The sequence below is a fragment of the Hemiscyllium ocellatum genome, chromosome 4 (genome assembly GCF_020745735.1).
Source record: "Hemiscyllium ocellatum isolate sHemOce1 chromosome 4, sHemOce1.pat.X.cur, whole genome shotgun sequence".
Classification (NCBI taxonomy): Eukaryota; Metazoa; Chordata; class Chondrichthyes; order Orectolobiformes; family Hemiscylliidae; genus Hemiscyllium; species Hemiscyllium ocellatum.
In genome coordinates, this window is record NC_083404.1 from 127,539,052 (window position 1) to 127,559,260 (window position 20,209).

General features: G+C 41.1%; 1 protein-coding gene across 1 annotated transcript in view; it reads right to left on the reverse strand.

Moving 5' to 3' along the window:
• LOC132815248 (piezo-type mechanosensitive ion channel component 2-like) overlaps positions 1-20,209 on the reverse strand; it is a 467,530-nt gene that overhangs the window by 28,798 nt on the left and 418,523 nt on the right. Inside the window, exons 41-45 of the mRNA XM_060824063.1 lie at positions 11,657-11,804; positions 9,116-9,330; positions 8,733-8,891; positions 6,104-6,251; positions 4,499-4,687 (exon numbers count right to left, since the gene is read on the reverse strand). Coding sequence (XP_060680046.1) covers positions 4,499-4,687; positions 6,104-6,251; positions 8,733-8,891; positions 9,116-9,330; positions 11,657-11,804 — 859 coding nt within the window. The remainder of the gene's footprint in view (positions 1-4,498; positions 4,688-6,103; positions 6,252-8,732; positions 8,892-9,115; positions 9,331-11,656; positions 11,805-20,209) is intronic.

The following is a 20,209-nucleotide window of genomic DNA, read 5'->3' on the forward strand; positions in this document are numbered from 1 at the left end:
TAGTCTCAAATATCAGACAATTCCCATTGGCTTTTTAACTCTCATATGATGAGGGACTGCATTATGCTTCCAGAAAACAATCTAGTTTTCCTTGGAACAAGCAGCTTCTCATAAAAGTATGCGCCTTCCCAGCTCTGTGAGCATTTGATTTGCCTTGCTATTGTTCTATCTCAGTATATCAAGAATGATATGTTTATTTTACGACATCAGGCTATAGTCCAACAGGTTTATTTGGAAGTATGAGCTTTCGAAGCCCTGCTCCTTTGTTATGTAGCTAGTGGAGTACGATCAGAGGACACAGAATTTATAACAAAATATCATAGTGTCACACACTGATGCAATTATCCTTTGCTATAAATTCTGTCCCCTATAATCCTACTCTACTAGCTACCTGACAAAGGAGCAATGCTCCGAAAGCTCATACTTCCAAATAAACCTGTTGGACTATAACCTGGTATCATGTGATTTTTAATTTTGTCCAGCCCAATCCAACACCAGCACCTGCATATCACGTTTATTTTAGGAAGAGATATAGTATACTTGTTTTAACTTTGCCTGTTGGAAATAAGGAGAAAACTACACGATTAAATCTGTCTCATGACAAAGAGGTTTTAAATTGGACTTAACATCACTTTATATCAATATTAATCAGGATGACTAAACATGAATATTCTTTACCTGCATTGGCTGTGATGCGATTCCTGCACCATTAGTTTAAATGGCGCAGCTATTGCATAATTTTCTTATAATGTGACATTGCACAAGGACTATTGCGTCATATCAGAACTAACAGTATTCCCCTCTGAAGTTACAAGAATGATGGTGTGTGAAACAATTTAATTGGGCAAGAGTCCAGAGATCAGATTCTTGCAGTGGAGAAAGTTTTCCCATTTAAGTTCTCACATGTTTGATGACACATTTCAAACTCTGGTCACCAGGTGGAGGGCAGCTATTTACCATCCATTTGCAGTTAATTAATACTTAACTGTATATCACACTTTCAATCTTCCTCACTATAAATGAGAAATTCAATGGTGCAAAAATGTAAGTCACAAAACTGAGCAGGTACCCAGCAACCTGCCTTATCAGCAACAACTCATGGAATAGCAGTGCCAGCTATCTAGCTTCCCTTTATATGAAACCACTTCTGCACAAAGTGCAGGCGCCCTTTGTGTTTCAGCTTGCTTTTTAACACTGATGTAGAGCCAAATAGCCTCTGTGTCTCAGCCTGATATTTTGTACAGAATGAGAGGCAGATAGTTCATGGCAGGGAAGTATCAAAGAGGAAAGATATCAGTCTGAGATGGGATGGACATGTCGCTTTATGACATGGTGCTGAATAAAACTCAGAGTTGAAGAATGAGCCAAAAACACACTGCATGATGGCAAAGTCAGTGTTCAATTAACAATGTTTAAAATCCCATAACACAAGGATATAGTCCAACAGGCTTATTTGGATGTGCAAGCTTTCAGAGCACTGCACCTTTGTCAGGTAGCTGAGTAGGGCAGGATCACAGGAGTAAAAGATCTTTGATTCTAATTTAAAGCTTCTTTGTCATGAAACTGATTTAAACATCTTTGATCTTTTACTATAAATTCTGTGCCCTATGATCCTACCCCACTAGCTACCTTACGAAGGAGCAGTGCTCTGAAAACATGTACTTCCAAATAAGCCTGTTGTACAATAACCTGGTGTTGTGTGATTTTTAACTTTGTCCACCTCAGTCCAACACCAGGACCTCCACATCAATGTACAGTAAGATGAAGATGTTTTTTCAATCAATCAAGGGCTGGTTTAATGTCAGTCCAGAGGTTTGGCCATAGTCAGTCAGTCCCTTCCATCTATGCTGGTGACTGGGCTACAATCAGAGCTCAGGTTAAATACAAACGCTCTTGGGATTATGAGGGAACAGACGAGGTGCTGTTAGGAGATCAGTCTGGAGTTTGGGGGGGTAGGGTGGATGCCCATTTAATCAGAACTGTTCTTCCAGGTTAGTCTGGAAGAAGGTATAAATCATTCAGGGGGCTTTACTATCTATTAGCCAGGAGCTTATCAGGGAGCAGTCCATAGTATCTCAGGGTAAACATATAGTTTAGATCCGGAGATGAACTTCATTGTATCAGGTTGTTGAGGTTATGCGAACAGTGATAGGGGTAATTAAAGATTTTAAGGTCAGACCTTACAGTTGATTGGAGGGTACTGGAATCTCCTGAAGCAGGAGAGTTGAAGCTATGCATACTCTGCACCAAATTACTGCGAAAAAGCAGCAGTGAGACTGTGCATATATTACAGGGCACTAAAATAAAACAAATAACTGTGAATGTTGTAGATCTGAAATAAACACGAAAAGTGTTGGATAAATTCAGCAAATCTGGCAGCATCTGTACAGAGGAAAACAGAGTTAATGTTTCAAGTCAGTGGTCTTTCATCAAGTCCAATAAAAGGTCTGGTCCTGAACCGTTAACCCTATTTTTCTCTCCACAGATGCTACCAGACTGTAGTGATTGCATTGACGTCAACTGGGTGCCCTTCATAGAATATAATTTCCCTGATTGGGGCCGTTAATCCAGTCCAATCAGAGAGCCCTGACTGACAGATATAAATAGGAGTGCTTCCGCGGTTACGTTAGAGCCCGGGTGTCCTTGGAGAAGAAGCATGCGGTGTCCACCAACACCCTGGAGTTGTTCAGGGACAGGTGGGAGCCGCAGGGCGTGGAGTGCATTATTTCCCCTCCAACTCTATTTTGATTTAATCCCTGCCCTCCCCTTCACTGTTTGATCACACAGTATTGCCCTTTTGTGAAGGGCAGTGCTTGTCACTGGCCACTCGGGTGTTTTCCTATCTTCCTGGTGGTGGAAATTGAATAAAGATTCGTACACCTTATGTCTCTCACTGTGTCTCACATCTGCACACACACAACATAGGTACTGGGGAAAAAAAATATGGACTACCGCAGTTAGGCGGTAGTGTGAGGGTTAGCAGTAAAGAAAAAAAAAACAAACAGGAATGTCAGGCATCCTCTTCACTCTAAAAAAAAGAACAGGAATGCATTGCCTTTTGATGTGAAGGGCATTGCTTGTCACTGGCCACTCGGGTGTTTCCTTTCTTCCTGGTGGTGGAAACTGAATAAAGATTCGTGCACAGAAGAAAAAAGAAGAAAAAAATAAATAGGAATGCCACCCGCACACAAATAACATGGGTGCTGGGGAAAAATAAGCAAAAAAAATGTAAAAATACATCCTGTTCATTCTCAAAGCTGGCTCTGCGGAAGCAGGATCAGTGTCAAGGACTCTCTATGTGTAAATAAAATTGTTTTACCTGATAACCTCCAATGGTGATGGAATACTAACCTCTGTGGAGTTATTTCAGTGGCAATGAGAGAAAAAGACATTCCTGAAGAAACTCACTTGCAATAATCATCTTTGAGTTGGAGTAAGCCTTTCTGGCAGAATGCCATTATTTAGGAAGCTTGCCTCATTTGATCCTGCTGTCAAAGACTGGACACAACATGTGGAAAGAATGCATTGATCTTCCAGCAGATGAAAAGCAAAGTATCTATGGACCCACAGCTTTCTTAGTTATTAGCAGCCTTACTTAATTAACAAATATTCTGACCCCATACCTCCTCTAATTCTGAGATGCTATTGGTTTTACTTGGTAATTCAAGGATCTATATTGGTATTTTTGAGGAGGTTAAGATAACTGGCAGAGGCATATGACTTTGGTTTAACCTTAATGGGCTGAGAGACCATTTGATATGTGGGATTAATAATGTAACCATGAAAAAGCACCTACTTGCTAAACACAAATGGATTTCAAACACGCACTATAACTGGCTTTATCATTGGAAAAGTAGAACATATGAGTTGGAGGGTATTCCGATGGAAGTGGATACCCTCATCAGTCTGATTGAGCTTAGGGAACACCATTTGAGTGAAAGCAATTGCATAGCCTCACTCAGAACATATCCTGAAATAGGGACTCTAGGTTAGCCCACAGCAAAACCCCAAAGGAAAGTCAAGCCTTGGTCAAACAGTTAAAATTTTCTTCAGGATCCTGGCTGGCGAATCATAATAGTTGCTGACACAAGACAGCAAAAGCATGAGACCTAAATGGAATAAGAGAATTCATAGGCCAGTGAAAATTGTAGTCAGCTGGGAAGAGGACTGATCTTGTCTCCATCTGCCTTTCCAGCAGTAGCTTCAGACTTTTCAGTCTGTCTGGGTTTTAAATATGGCGGCACAAGCTAAAAGGTGTCAGTAGTGCTGAGTACAGTACTTCTATTTCACGAAGCACACAATTTGCTGAGTTAAGTGCTTGCATAAATAATGAGGCGAGAAGTGCATCATTGTATAGGATAGCTCACTCCAAGCTATGGTGGAAGTGATGCCATAAAGCTCATTCACTGCCATTCTTTAACATAAATTGTAAAAATGACAGCCTTGATATTTTTGATTACTTCAATGAGTATTAAAAAACTTACAGCAATTGTTTTACCTGATAACCTCCAATGGTTATTGAAACAGATACATCCAATGGTTTATTTGTCACACCAGCAACAGATTTGATCAAGGACATGAAGAGGAGTGGGAACCACACAATGCATATTAACAAGAAGACGATAAGGCCACCCATGCCATATTTCACAACCTTCTTTTTCTTCTGTCCACGTGGTTGAGGATATCGCTGTAATGAAACCCAACAAAGGCAGATCATTAAACAAGAGATTTTGCAACCCTTTCAAAATTAACCTGCACCTGCCATAAAATGGCCATGCAAATCCAAGTCAGATGGCACCATCAATACCAAACCTCAAATTGCCAATCATGCTGAGTTTTTAATACAGGTGGAAACTTCTAAAAACTCTTCACAACTCAGCATTAATTAGCTACCAGTCATATTCAGATGATCCTAGATGGTTGGAATAGGAGACAAACAGTAAAAATAGAAGTATTCAAGTTGATTGTGCCCTTGTGAGTGTAGCATGAGCTTTGTTGTTGAAACTTTCTGTTGCATCTAGCTGCACAATACTTGATTTATGTGTAAGCTAACAGTGGAAACCCAAGATAGGAAGAGTTCCATTCCTCAACACTATTGTATTTTACCTGAGAAGCATTTATAAAGCATTAAAATAAATGAATTGATTCAAAATAGTCTGTAAGATTTTAAATTATTCATATTCTGTTAAATTAGAATGTTATTTATCTTCTATTACTGAGCTACCACCAATCCCTGCTCAATGACTTCACAAATCCTGAGGTACAGACAGCACTATGCTAGGATATGCATTGTGTCAATGACTGTTAACTAATGTGAAACACAAAAAAAAGGTTTAGATTAGAGTAGTGCTGGAAAAGCACAGCAAGTCAAGCAGCATCCAAGGAGCAGGAAAATCTATTCCTGATGAAGTGCTTTTGCTGAAGCATCGATTTTCCTGCTCCTCGGATGCTGCCTGATCTGCTGTGCTTTTCCAGCACCACTCTAATCTAGGCTTTGGTTTCCAACATCTGCAGTCATTACCTACAAAAAAAAAGCAACCATTCAAATACATAAAACAATGCCATATTCTGAGCAATATAAAAAAAAGCTAAAGAATTTAATGAATGATCTCAAAAATTATTAAATGATTAACTGTTTCAAAGCATAAGTGCCACTTTTACTTTCATTTGTTCATGGGGAGAGGGCATCACTGGCTAGGCTAGTGGAAAAGAGGGCAGAGAGACATCCATTTGAACTGTTACAATCCTTGCGGCACATTCTATGAGGAAGGGAGCTTCAGGATTCTAACCCAGCAACAATGAAGGAATGGTGATATAGTTCCAAGCTAGCATGGTGTGTGGCTTGGAGGGAAATTTGTAGGTGGTGGTGTTCCAATGCACCTGCTGCCTTTGTTCTTCTAGGCGGTAGAATTCAAGGGTTTGGAAGGTGCTGTTGAAACAACCTAGATGAGTTACAGCAGTGCACCTTACGGATAATACACATTGCTGTTACTGTACCATTGAACATCAAGAAGAGATGGTTAGTTTTTTTTGAAGATGGTCATTATTTGGCATTTGTGTGGCACAGTATGGTACTATTCAAGAGTGATTTTTCTTTTCTTACCTTTTCAGATTCACGCCAGCACTTCAGAATAAAAATATGAGCGTAAATGTCCTCTATACAGATCCAACTAGAGAGACTAAGGGTTGTGTCTGTCCAGACCCAGTCCATCACTGCTCTGAGCTCAGTCAGAAACGGAACTAGTCGAAATCTGGGGAGACCAAATTACATCAAAACTGAACAGATACCTGGCACTGGTTAATTATTAGAATGTTTTGTGTTCATTCATTGTACCTGGGTTTCATTGAGTGAGCCAGCAACATTAGCCATCACTACTTCCCTGGAAGATGGTGATATGATATCTTGATGGGAGGGGGGATTGCCCAGTGGTATTATCACTGGATTGTTAATCCAGAGGCCCAGGTAATGTTCTGGAGGACTGGGGTTGAATCCTGTTACAGCAGGTAGTAAAAGTTGAATTCAATAAATGTATGGAATCAAGAATCTAATGGTGACCATGAATCATTTTAATTTCCAGAAAAAACCCACCAAGTTCACTAATGTCCTTTAGGGAAGAAAACTGCCAACCTTACCTGGTCTGGTCTACAAGTGACTCCAGACCAACAGCAATGTCATTGACAGATGAAGTTTAATTTAGATAAAAACGAGGTATTGCATTTTGATAAGGTGAATAACGGCAGGGTTGATTGTAGGGCCCTGGGGAGTGCTGCTGAATAAAAAGATCTAGGGATGCTGATGCATAGTTCCTTGAAAGTAGAGTTACAGGTAGATAGGATGATGGAGAAGGCATTTGGCACACTTGCCTTCATTTGTCAGTGCACTGTGTATTAGAGTTGGGGTGTCATATTCCAGCTGTACAGGACATTAGCTAGGCCACATTTAGAATAGTGTGTTCAGTTCTGATCACCCTGCTATAGGAAGGATGGTCTTAAACTTGAAAGTCTTACAAGATTTACACGGATTTTGCTGCCATTAGATGGTCTAAGCTATTAGGAGAAGTTGAATAGGTTGGGTCTTTTTTCCCTGAGGGGTGAGAGGTTTATAAAATCATGAGGAGCATTGATATGGTGAATAGCCAAGGTCGTTTTTTTTCTAGGGTAGGGGAGTCCAAAACTAGATGGCATAGATTTAAGGTGGGAGAGATGATGGTGTTTCCACATATCTTTGTCCATTCCCTCTAATCTGTAATGGTCATAGATTTAAAAAGTGCTGACTAAGGAGCCTTCATGAATTTCTACAATGCATCTTGTGGGTTGTACACACTGCTCTTTCTGTGTTTCAGTGGTGGAAGGAGCAAATATTAGTGGACATGGTGTGTATCCAGCCGACTGTTTTGTCCTGGACTGTGTCAAGCTTCTTAATTGTTGATGAAACTGTACTCATCCAGGCAACTGGGGAATTCTCTTGACTGTGGGTGGCTTGTAGGTAGTGAACAGGCTTTGAGGTTTCAAGACGTGAGTTATTAGCTGCAGGACTCTTAGCCATAATATTTATATGGCTTGTTCAGTTCAGTTTTTGGTCAGGATGTTTATAGTGAGGGATTTTTCTAGGGTAATACTATTGATTCTCATAGAGCAATGATTAGATTTTTTGTTGTTAGAGATGGTCATTAGTCTGGCAATTGTGTGGCCTGAATATTAATTGCCATTTATCAAACCTCGATATTATCCAGGTCTTATCACATTTGGACATGAACTGCTTCAGTACCTGAGGATTCATGAATTGCACTGATTATGATATAATCTTTTGAATATATTCAGTGAACAATCAACATGGCAATTAAATTATGTTCTTTCAAGCTATATTCCAATCTGAAATTGTCCAATATTACCATCAGCTGGGATCATGACATTGATAAAGAAAGACTGAACAGGTTAGACACATTCTCATTGGAATGTAGAAGAATGAGATATGGTTTTTTGAAACTTCTGAGGAGGGTTGGCATGATCAATGCTAAATGGACATATATCCCCTCATGCAAATGTAGAATGAGGGGGCACAGGTTAAAATTAATTGGGCTACCATTTAAGATGGAGATGAAGAGGAATTTCTTCTCTGAAATGTTTTTAGATTTTGAAGTTATCTTCCACAAAGCGCAGTGAACACTGGACAACTAAATATATATTGAAAGCTGAGTTAGTTAAGTTTTAAACTGGCAAGGGAGTCTTGGTTATAATGGATTGACAGACAAGTGAAATTAAGGGAATCAGATTAGCCATGAACTTATCAAATGGTGGAGCAAGCTTGGTGGGCCAAATGATTTACTCCTGCTCCTTTTTCTTATGACTTTATGACATATAATATATCTTTGAACACCCGGTCACTCCTCATTCTTTTGGGACATATATGAAAAAAATGACTACAAAATAAGAGATACCAGAGATTGATCTGTGGTGGTGGAACAATATGTTACATAAAATTACACAGAATATTAATTAATTCAGTGAGCATCACTGTGGCACAAGGACCACACTAACATCAGATACCTCCATGCATTTAAACAGGTTTCTGTTTTTCTTATTATAAATATGATATTGACAGCTGTGTGTCTCATCAATTTTTACTCCATCAATGGAAGACTTAGAAAGTAATTATAGATTTCAGCAAATATTTAAACAAATTGAAAAAGTGTCTGAACTGAGTTACCACATTTACGAAGAAATTCCCTTACCCTTGGAACAGAAACAAGTTGATATAGTTGTAGCTTTTTGTCAAAAAGTTACCAAGCACACGTGTTGGGTAACCACAACGTATTTGATATGCTGACAATCCAAAGTAAACACATTTAACAAAGTACCAAACCTGTGCGACTTTGTTCTGGTTAAACCTTCTGCAAGGAAACAACAAAGAAAACTATTTTTAGAGATCTATGCAAACAAATGCAAATACACCAAAGTATTTAAAGTTAAGGATTTAAATGATTGGTGATAGTGAAAGAATATATATAACTACTACTAAATGTAATTACCAGCCTGCAGTTAATTTGTCTACAAAACCTAAACCCTTCTTCCCATCATAAAATTTCCAGTTAACTATAGTAAGATAAGAAATTACCTTTCTGTCACTCTTGGTAATATAAAAAACATCCAAAAATGAATTCCAAAAACAAGGATCACTTGAAAGATAACTTTTCCTAAAACTGTCTTTCTGAGATAGAGTGCTCGATCCACTACCATTGTGCCAAACTGAATTATTAACATCACCAAAAATGCCTCCGGCACTTGATCCTCTGATAAAGAAGATGTGATGTCGGCAGCTGCTGAATGTTTCTGTAGAAGACAAAACAGCCATTATTGAACTCTTGTCTTCTTATGTGCAATATTTCCTGAGTCGACTGGATCTCTAGGACATAGAGAAACCCAACATTAACCATAAGAGCTTTTCAAATAAACTTTTGAGAAATCCACATATAAAATATTCTTCTTTGCTTGGCATAAACTTCATATGTCTCATAGAAAAACATCATAACTAACTAGGCCAAAGTAAGTTAAGTACAAACCAAGTATTCAGGGCTCCAGGTGTATATTGGAGAATTGCTGGACTTTGCATCTAATAGCTAATCAGTGGTTGAAATTTCAAACTGTTTAAATACTATATTTGGTTGACTGCAAGATTATCTAGCACTTTGCTGAATGGGAGTAAGCCCACCTCTGGTCAGTGACAACATTCTATACTACTGAGAATTTAGTTCAAGTGTGTACTTAATGGACATAAACTGCAACAGATAATAAGCCCAATTTTAATTTAAGGTAGCACTAACAATCTAAGTGGGCATTAGACATCCATTAATGTTTGGTTTTTAGTCCTTGCCAGAATAGAACCAAAAATCCATTGTGAGTAACACATTAACCTAACACCAAGGTATCATTCTTTGTTTGCAGCTCTCCCAACTCCGAGTTTCTTCATCAATTACAAGCATGTGTATGAAGGACAATTTGTGGCTTGATTAACCATACGCAAATCCAACAAGGTTTATTAAGCCTACTCATCACCAAATCTTTCAACCATATTATGTAAAACAAGACTTAATAGATGCAAAGTTGCTCTCCCTGATTTGCCTTGTGGATGGAATCCACAGATCACAGCAGACCAGAGACTTGTTTCTCATATTCATTTTGCTATAAATTCACAGGGTAACTTAGTCCTGTTTCATGCAGAAGATAAAGAAAGTCTTTGTATTATAAGATTAGGAATCTGAACCATGATGGAAATCTACTTGGACATGGATCTAATATGGTTATATATTAATCTCTACTGAATTTTTACTGTCACTGAAAAGAGACAAGAGTGCTCTTTGGCCCTTTTCATCAGGTCCCACAGAACAGTGTTCTACTCAAAGCTGGTATTTGCTAGAACTCCTAGGTCCACATTGGCAGCAAAGACATAAGTAAGATGGGGGATGTGATCCTGTCATCAGAATTTAGGAAGCTAGGTAGAAGATCAGCTAACATATCTTAAATGTAGTAATTTCTGGATTACTGCTGATGACATGCAAAAGTTAGTACAAAAAAAGATGAACACAGATGAATGCATGATTCCAAAGATGGTGCATGAGGGTGGGCTTTAGATTCCTCAGGACACTAGGACTGACTCTGAAACAGTCAGCACCTATAGGAGCTGAACAGGTTGAACTTGAACAGAACTTGGATTGAATTTCTTGTAAGTGATTTGCTAATGCTGTTGCAGAGACTTTTAACTAACTTTACATGGATGGTAGAACCTGGCAAGACTATCAGAATACCAGGGTGTACAAAATACGGGGAGGGACGCATAGAACGAGAAAAGAAAATAGTAAGAGTCAGAATAAGGAAGAATTTAAAACATTTAAACATTACTGAAATTTTACAGGAATATTGTGTGTAGTATTTATTTCCTTACCTAATGGTAGACAATATCCACTACAGGGCGTGCAACAAAGTTTCACCGGAGTGATGCATGAGATGAGAGGATTATTCAATGAGGAGAAATTGAATAGACTAGGCATATATTTCCTAAGGGTGACAAGTGATTGAATGGAATCGTACAAAACTAAAAGGAGATTTGATAGAATTGGATGCTCAGAAAATGTTTCTATTGACTAGGGTATATAGAACACAGACTAAAGAGTCAGCCATTTAGGATCAAGATGAGCAGAAATGTCTTCACTCAAATGGTTGGGAATCCTTGGATTTCTCCATCCCAGAGTACTGTTGATGCTCAGTTATCAAGTATATTGAAAACAGAGGTTTTGAGTATTAAGATAATTAAGGGATGTTGGGAGAGTGCAGAAAGATGAAACAGAGGTGGAAGATCTGCCATGACCTTACATGACAATGCAGACTCTACAGATAGACACCAACTCAAGCTGAGGCATACCTCCAGAAAGTCATGAAAATCAAATTATCTTTTAGGGGCATTCTATTGAATATACAGCAGATCGCAATATTTTAAAATCAAATACATGCTGCAAATAGATTTGGAAAGAAAGTACAGTATTTTGTTTTGGTTGGGTGAGAGGTCATCCTGGTCTTCTGCTGAAACTTTGGTCAAAGATCTGTGAGAATCTTGGAGAAATGTTAACCATTCTTTAAAATAAAACAAAACATATTTACGTACCCCAAATGCCCCAAAACCAAAGACAATAACAATGAAGTCTACAACATCAGCCAAGAACATCAACACGTAGACATCTGTTACTGCACTATACTCCGGATGGATAATGTTGTAGAAGAAATGTTTGATTGGAATATATATTTGAAGTGTTCTGAAAAAGAATGAAACACCAAATGAAATACAGCGGTTAATAATCATAGGTTAAATTGACTTAATGATTTTAAATTTAATGCATTATCTAATGCTTTTTTAATATATAAAGTAGAAAAGAAAAAAAAATGCACTTATATGGCACATTTAATGATCATTGATAATCCCAAAGCATTTTACAACCATTGAAGTATTTTTGAAATGAAACATAAAAGAATAATAGTAAAACTGTTATAATAAAAGAATTAGAGACAAAAAAACTGCAGACACTGGAATCTAAAGAAAACAGGCAGAAGGCTGGAAGAACACAGCAAGCCAGGCAGCATCAGGAGGTGCAGAAGTCGACGTTTTGGGTGTAATCCTTCTTCAGGACTAGGAATAGGTGTGGGGGGAGCTGCAGATAAAAGGGGAGGCAGGGATATGGTGGGGAAGTGGGGAAAGGTGAAGATAGGTAGAGGGTACAACTTGGTTGGTCAATGGGAGGAATGAAGCCAGTTGGCGGCAGGGAGCAGTGAAAGGGAGTGGGAGGGGCTGGGTAGGGAGTTGAGATATGGAGAGTGAGGTTATTTGAAACTGGAGAACTCAATGTTGAGTCCTACGGGCTGTAGGGTGCCCAGGTGGAAGATAAGGTGTTGTTTCTCCAATAGGAGATTGTGGCTTGTTTTGGCAATGGAGAAAGCCAAGGATGGTCATGTCGGAAAACGAGTGGTTGGTGGAATTAAAATGGGGGTGACTGGGAGGTCCAGTCAGCTCCTGCGGACCCGTCTGCGATGCTCGGTGAGCCATTCCTTGAGTTTTCGTTTAGTCTCCCCAATATATGTGAGCATAAGAGGTGCAGTTAGTAAGTTTGCAGATGACACCAAAATTGGAGGTGTAGTGGACACCGAAGAGGGTTACCTCAGATTAAAACCAGATGGGCCAATGGGCTGAGAAGTGGCAGATGGAGTTTAATTCAGATAAATGCGAGGTGCTGCATTTTGAGAAAGCAAATTTTAGCAGGACTTATACACTTGATGGTAGGGTCCTAGGGAGTGTTGCTGAACAAAGAGACCTTGGAGTTCAGGTTCATAGCTCCTTGAAAGTGGAGTCATAGGTAGATAGGATAGTGAAGAAGGCATTTGGTATGCTTTCCTTTATTGGTCAGAGTATTGAGTCCAGGAATTGGGACGTCATGTTGCAGCATTACAGGATGTCGGTTAGGCCACTGTTGGAATATTGCATGTAATTCTGGTCTCCTTCCTATCGGAAAGATGTTGTGAAACTTGAAAGGGTTCAGAAAAGATTTACAAGGATGTTGCCAGGGTTGGAGGATCTGAGCTACAGGGAGAGGCTGAACAGGCTGGGGCTGAAGGGTGACCTTATAGAGGTTTACAAAATTATGAGGGGCATGGATAGGATAAATAGTCAAAGTCTTTTTCCCTGGGGCTGGGGAGCCCAGAACTAGAGGGCATAGGTTTAGGGTGAGAGGGGAAAGATATAAAAGAGACCTAAGGGGCAACTTTTTCACGCAGAGGATGGTACGTGTATGGAATGAGCTGCCAGAGGATGTGGTGGAGGCTGGTACAATTGCAATTAAGAGGCATTTGGATGGGTATATGAATAGGAAGGGTTTGGAGGGATATGGGCCGGGTGCTGGCAGGTGGGACTAGATTGGGTTGGGATATCTGATTGGCATGGACGGGTTGGACCGAAGCGTCTGTTTCTATGCTGTACATCTTTGTGACTCTATGACTCTAAGACCACATTGGGAGCACCTGATGCATTAAACTAGGTTGGAAGAGAGGCAGATGAACCTCTGTCTCACCTGGAAGGACTGTTTGGGGCCCTGGATGACGGTGAGGGGGATGGTGCACCAGCAGGATTTGCATCTTTTCTGGTTGCAGGGGAAGGTACCTGGGGGTTTGGTGGTGGTGGTGGTGTGAACCAAGTACTGTCAGAGCATCCCATTCTCCCAATCCCTTTGCCTCCACTGCATCTGCTCAGATGAGGAGACAGTCCACTCACGAGCATTCCAGATGTCCACCTATTCTGAACAACGTGCTTTCCCCCCTCCGTCATTCAGACAGCCCTTTGCCACACCACCTCCATTCCCTGCTCCACTGCTCTAACCCCCCCCACACAATAAAAAGGTCCCCCTTGTCCTCACCTACCACCCCATCAGTCTCCGTATCCAATGCATCATCCTCAAACACTTCCGCCAGCTCTAAATAGATATAACCACCAAGAACACCCTCCCCACCCCTCTCTGCCTTCTACGAGGACCATTCCCTCCGACAGTACTTGGTTCATCCAACATCCACCACCAAACCCACAGGTTCCTTTCATTGACTTCTGCACCTCCTGATGCTACCTGGCTTGCAGTGCTCTTCTAGCCTCCTGTCCGTAATAAAAGAATTGGCAATTAGCTTATAATAAAACTGATTTGCCTTCTCTGTAATTTAAATAATGGTCTTTTTTACACCTGCAGCATTTGCACATGAACATATGAAGATGATGGACAATTTTATTTTGAAAGGGAGCACAAAATATCGACAATTCACTTTAACAAGGATGGGAGCCAGGGTGGGATGACCTTCTGTATTTTCAGTACAGACAGGGACTAACCCATGTCTGGGCATATCTCTAGAAAGCCTTTACAATCAAATGACCTTTCTATTGAAGATAAATCGAAACGGAATGGATTACTTGTTAGTACTGTGATAGAAAGAACAGAACTAAGAGTTGGAGTAGGCATTCGACCTTTCAAGACCATTTCACTATTCAATGTGATCATGGCTGCTCATCCAACTCAGTACCCTGTTTCCACATTTTACTCATACCCTCGATCCTTTTAGCCCTAAAGAACTTTATCTACTACCTTCTTGAAAACAGTCACTGTTTCAGCCTCAAACACTGTCTGTGGCAGAGGATTCTAGAAGCTGACCATTTGCTGTGAGAAGAAATCACTCATCATCTCTGTCCTAAGAGATCTATCCTATGTCCTCAAATTGTGACCTCTTGTTTCGTATTCCACAGTCATCAGAAACATCCTCCCTGCGATGATTACAACTGATTATATTTTTACAGAAACTGAGGTTTAATAGTCATCAGATTTGCTGTTGGAAAATTTAAACCCACAAAGATTTCATAGAATCCATACAATGTGGAAACAGGCTGTTTGGCCCAACAAGTCCATACCAAGTCTCTGAAGAGCATCCTACTCAGATTCAACTATCATTTCCCTGTAACCCTGCATTTCCCATGGGCTAACCCAGCTAATCTACATATCCCTGGACACAATGGCCAATTTAGCATCGCCAGTTCACCTAAATTGCATATCTTTGGACTGTGGGAGGAAACCCACACAGAGAGGATGTGCAAACTCCACACAGACAGTTGCCCAAGGCTGAAATTGAACCTGGGTCCCTGGTCCTGTGAAGCAGTAGTGCTAATGATTGAGCCACTGTACTGCCCAAGGGGCCATTTTATTTCAAGAAGATACAGATGGCTGACTTCATCCCCAAATATGTGGCAACTGTTTGGCCTAAAAAACTATTTATGTAGACAACAGAAACATCAATACTGTGGGCACATAACAGAAACTTGCTTATAATAGGAAATTCTTCATGAAGTCATAAGAACAGCTCAAAGCAGCGAATCTCGGTCGAAACCCACCAAAGATCTTGTTTGGAAAAGGAAGAGATTCACATTAGGCAAAGAAGTTGGCTTATTCTTTAACTGCAAGTTATACCTTTACAACAGCAGCTTGACTACAATTTTGATTGGAAAAGCCGTTGCATTTATATTGTGGATGCAGGAAAAAAAAATGAAGGTTTATTCTTTCTTTCAATTTAAACTTATGAGCCAGCCTAGTTTGTATCTGTTCAAGCTCAAAACTCATGGTCACAAAACTCAAGGTGTAAGAAACTTCTTGAAAACAAATCTGGTTGCAGTTTGATGAGAGGTGGAAAAAATGAGAAATCATCCCATCTCTTGCCCCTGTCCTCCATTAGATGGTTTCAGCCATTTAAATGTAGCGCCATCATTTCTGCAACAATATTCATGCAAGGCAAACATACAAGAAAAGGTGATCACTAAAGATGCAGCATGCACTCAGATTTTGTAAAGATTCAAGAAAGCCACTTCTATTGTTAGTCCTTGCGAAGGTAAATGGAAATGATGCAAGCCTGAGGCATCTCTTAGTTTGCTGAAGACAATGAAAGTTAGAAATGTTGGCAAGGAACTCACAGTGGTGTACTCCAAGCATTGATTTGAATGGTCTTTACTTCAGTGATCACCTGGTAAAGCACCCTGTGAAATCTAAGGCCAGCCAAAATCCAGGATAAAGAGACACCAAAAACCTCCCTCCGCCGCTGCATCCAGGGGATTTCAGCCACACTCCTCTCCCCAATATCCAAGAGCCTTTCACGCCCCATAATGTTCCACAATATCATCACAGGAAATTAAGGTAGAAAATCACTTATCAGCATGGTGGAAACATGATCTTGTTGGCCCAATATTTGAGTGACAACTCCCTGCATGTTCTTCCCCGGGTTACTCAGGAAAGGCTGGATGAAAGAAGGAGAATGTTTTGTATAACCAAGCACGACTGAACAAAAACCAAAGATGAGGTCAGCAACTATGTAATCATTGGAAGAACCTAGTTGCAGTACCTTAAGTGAAACAAAACATTTCTCCCCTTTGCAAAGTTAAATACCACACCACATTTCCCCATGGCGAACAGCAAGTAAATTAGAATGAGGAATTAGGTGTGAATGTTTGGGACCGAAAATTTACCAGTCACCATGCAGCACCTGATTGGAAAAGAATAGTTGCAGCTCTGCCAGGATACATGAGTCTGGTAGTATTGACTCTTGGAAGGTCCTGCCAAAGTGTCCCATTGCCATAGACATGACATTGGTCACAGGCACAGCAGAAAAGCGCATATTGATTAGGCCTTATGTTTGCTCTAGTTCAGCTACTAATATTATTTTCTGTGTTCCATGGATGTAGAGAGATCAGAATGCCAAGGAAAGACTGGAGACCAATGGTGAATTCCCAATCATTGCCACCTGAATTCCATGGCTGAGGAGGTTCTTGAGTTGATAGGAAATCTGGGTTGCTGCTTCATAGCAAAGAGGCTGGAGTGGTATAGCAGGAGTATACATCAACTCGCTGTTGGCATGAAGGATGGTGTACATGTCTCGTACAAAGTGCAGTCATTGATGTGAGATGTGTGATGTGAGTCCTTCCATTTCTGTTTTTCAGCAGCAGCAGCAACTCGAAGGGCGGGAGCTTGCACCAGGGGCCTGTCGGGAGCGGTGAGTCACTGATTTATGCTTTTAAATTTGAAGTCAGAGAGCAGAGGTTTCTGGGAAAGGTGGCTCTTCTTATTTTTATTTCCATCCTGCTATATAAGTCAGTGTCTTCTCAACCGAGACCCTACATTGTAGGGCCTCCCATCCTATCACCTCCTTTAACCTTCAAGACCAGGGACATATCAGTTAAGCGCCTCTTTTTTACTTTCTGACTAGGGGACTAGCAGGGATGGCAGTGCAGGGAGAGCAATGTTCCTCCTGCATGATGTTTGAGGCCAGGGACACCAATAGTGTCCCATCCAAGTACATCTGCAGGAAGTGCACCCAACTGTCGCTCCTCCAAGACCATGTTAGGGAACTGGAGCAGGAGCTGGATGAAATTCAGATCATTCAGGAGGCAGAGGCTGTGACAGATAGGAGTTACAGGGAAGTAGTTACTCCTAGGCAAGAAGAAAGCTGGGTGACTGTTCGAAAGGGGAGAAAACAGTCAGTGGAGAGATCCCCTGTGGCCATTCCCCTGAAAAACATGCATACCATTTTGAATACTGTTGAGGGGGATGACTTACCTGGGGCAAGCAGTGGGGCCTAGGTCTCTGGCACAGAGCCTGTCCCTATTGCACAGAAGGGAAGGAGGGAAAGGAGGAGAGTGTTAATCATTGGGGACTCAATAGTTAGAGGCTCAGATAGGTTTGTAGGGAATGAATTAGACTTGCGGTTGGTGTGTTGCCTCCCGGGGCCAGGGTCCATGATGTCTCGGATCGTATCTTTGGGGTCCTGAAGGGAGAGGGTGACCAGCCTCAGGTCGTTGTCCATGCATCAATGACATAGGAAGAAAGAGGAATAGGGATGTAAGGCAGGATTTCAGGGAGCTAGGGTGGAAGCTGAGAGCTAGAACAAACAGATTGTTCTCTCTGGATTGTTACCCGTGCCAGGTGATAGCGAGGCAAGGAATAGGGAGAGATATCAGCTGAACACATGACTGCATGGATGGTGCAGGATGGAGGGTTTCAGGTTTTTGGATAATTGGGGCTCATTCTGGGTAAGGTGGAACTTGTACAAACAGGATGGTCTTCACTTGAACCAGAAGGATACGACTATCCTGAGTGGGAAATTTGCTGGTGCTATTCGGGTGGGTTTAAACTAGCTCAGCAGGGGAATAGGAACCAGAGGTGTAGCTCCAGTACACAGGAGGATGTGGGTAGAAAGGACAGGGACAGGATTTCAGGGTCACTGGAATGTGCTGGCAGACAGCGAAGTGGTTTGAAGTATGTTGACTTCAACGCCAGAAGTATCCGAAATAAGATAGGTGATCTTGCAGCATGGATAGGTACCTGAGACTTCGATGTTGTGGCCATTTCGGAGACATGGATAGAGCAGGGTGAGGAATGGATGTTGCAGGTTCCAGGGTTTAGATTTTTCATTAAAAACAGGCAAGGTGGTAAAAGAGGGGGAGGCATGGCCTTGTTAGTCAAAGATAGTATAACGGTGGCTGAGAGAACTTTTGATGAGGTAGTGTGGGCTGAGGTTAGAAACAGGAGAGGAGAGGTCGCACTGTTTGGAGTTTTTTTATAGGCCTCCGCAGAGTTCCAGGAATTTGGAAGAGAGGACTAGCAACATTATTCTGGGTAGGAGCGAAAGGAACAGGGTGGTCATTATGGAGGACTTTAACTTCCCCAATATTGACTGGAAATGTTATAACTCGAGTACATCGGATGGATCAGTTTTTGTCCAATGTGTACAGGAGGGTTTCCTGACACAGTATGTCGAAGGGCTGACAAGAGGGGAGGCCACACTCGATCAGGTGCTTGGTAATGAACCAGGCCAGATGTTTGATTTAGTTGTAGGTGAGCACTTTGGAGAGAGTGACCATAATTCAGTTACGTTTAGTTTAGCGATGGAAAGGGATAAGTACATGCCACAATTCAAGAGTTATTGATGGGGCAAGGGCAATTATAATGTGATTAGGCAAGAATTAGGATGCATAGAATGGGGTAGCAAAATGCAGGGGAAGCAGACAATCGAAATGTGGAGCTGGTTTAAGGAACAGATATTGCGTGTCCTTGATAGGTATGTCCCTGTCAGGCAGGGAGGAAGTGATAAGGTAGGAGAACTGTGGTTTACTACAGAAATTGCATCTCTTGTTAAGAAGAAGAAGGAGGCTTATGTGTTGATCAGGCAAGATGGTACAGATGAGGGGATGGAGAGTTACAGAGCTAGGAAGGATTTAAAGAGAGAGTTAAGCAGAGCAAAGAGAGGGCACGAGCAGTCTTTAGCAAATAAAATAAAGGAGAACCCTAAAGCTTTCTATAGGTATGTGAGGAATAAAAGGATGATTAGGGTAGGAATAGGGCCAGTCAAAGACAGAAGTGGGAAGTTGAGTGTGGACCCTGTAGAGATCAGAGATGTGCTAAATGAACATTTCTCATTGGTGTTCACTCAGGAAAAGGAGAATAATGTAGAGGAGAAGAATGAGGTACAAGATATTAGACTAGAAAGGATCGATGTTAGTTACGCACAGGTGTTATTAATTCTAGAAGAAGTGAAAGTAGACAAGTTCCCTGGGCCGGATGGGATTTATCCGAGGATTCTCTGGGAAGCTAGGGAGGAGAGCCTTTGACTTTGATATTTGAGTTGTCATTGTCTACAGGTTTAGTACCTGAGGACTGGAGGATTGCAAAGGTTGTGCCCTTGTTCAAGAAGGGCAGCAGAGATGACCCAGGTAATTATAGACCAGTGAGCCTTACTTCTGTTTTGGAAAGGTTTTGGAAAGGATTATGAGAGATAAGATTTATAATCATCTAGCAAGCAACAATTTGATTTCAGATAGTCAACATGGTTTCGTTAAGGGCAGGTCGTGTTTCACAAACCTCATTGAGTTTTTTGAGAAGGTAACCAAGCATGTGGATGAGGGGAGGGCAGTTGACGTGGTATACTTGGACTTCAGTAAAGCCTTTGATAAGGTTCTACATGGTAGGCTGATGGAGAAAATGCAGAGGCATGGAATTGATGGTGATTTAGCAGTTTGGATTAGAAACTGGCTTTCTGGAAGAAAGCAGCGAGTGGTGGTTGATGGCAAACGTTCAGTCTGGAATCCAGTTACTAGTGGTGT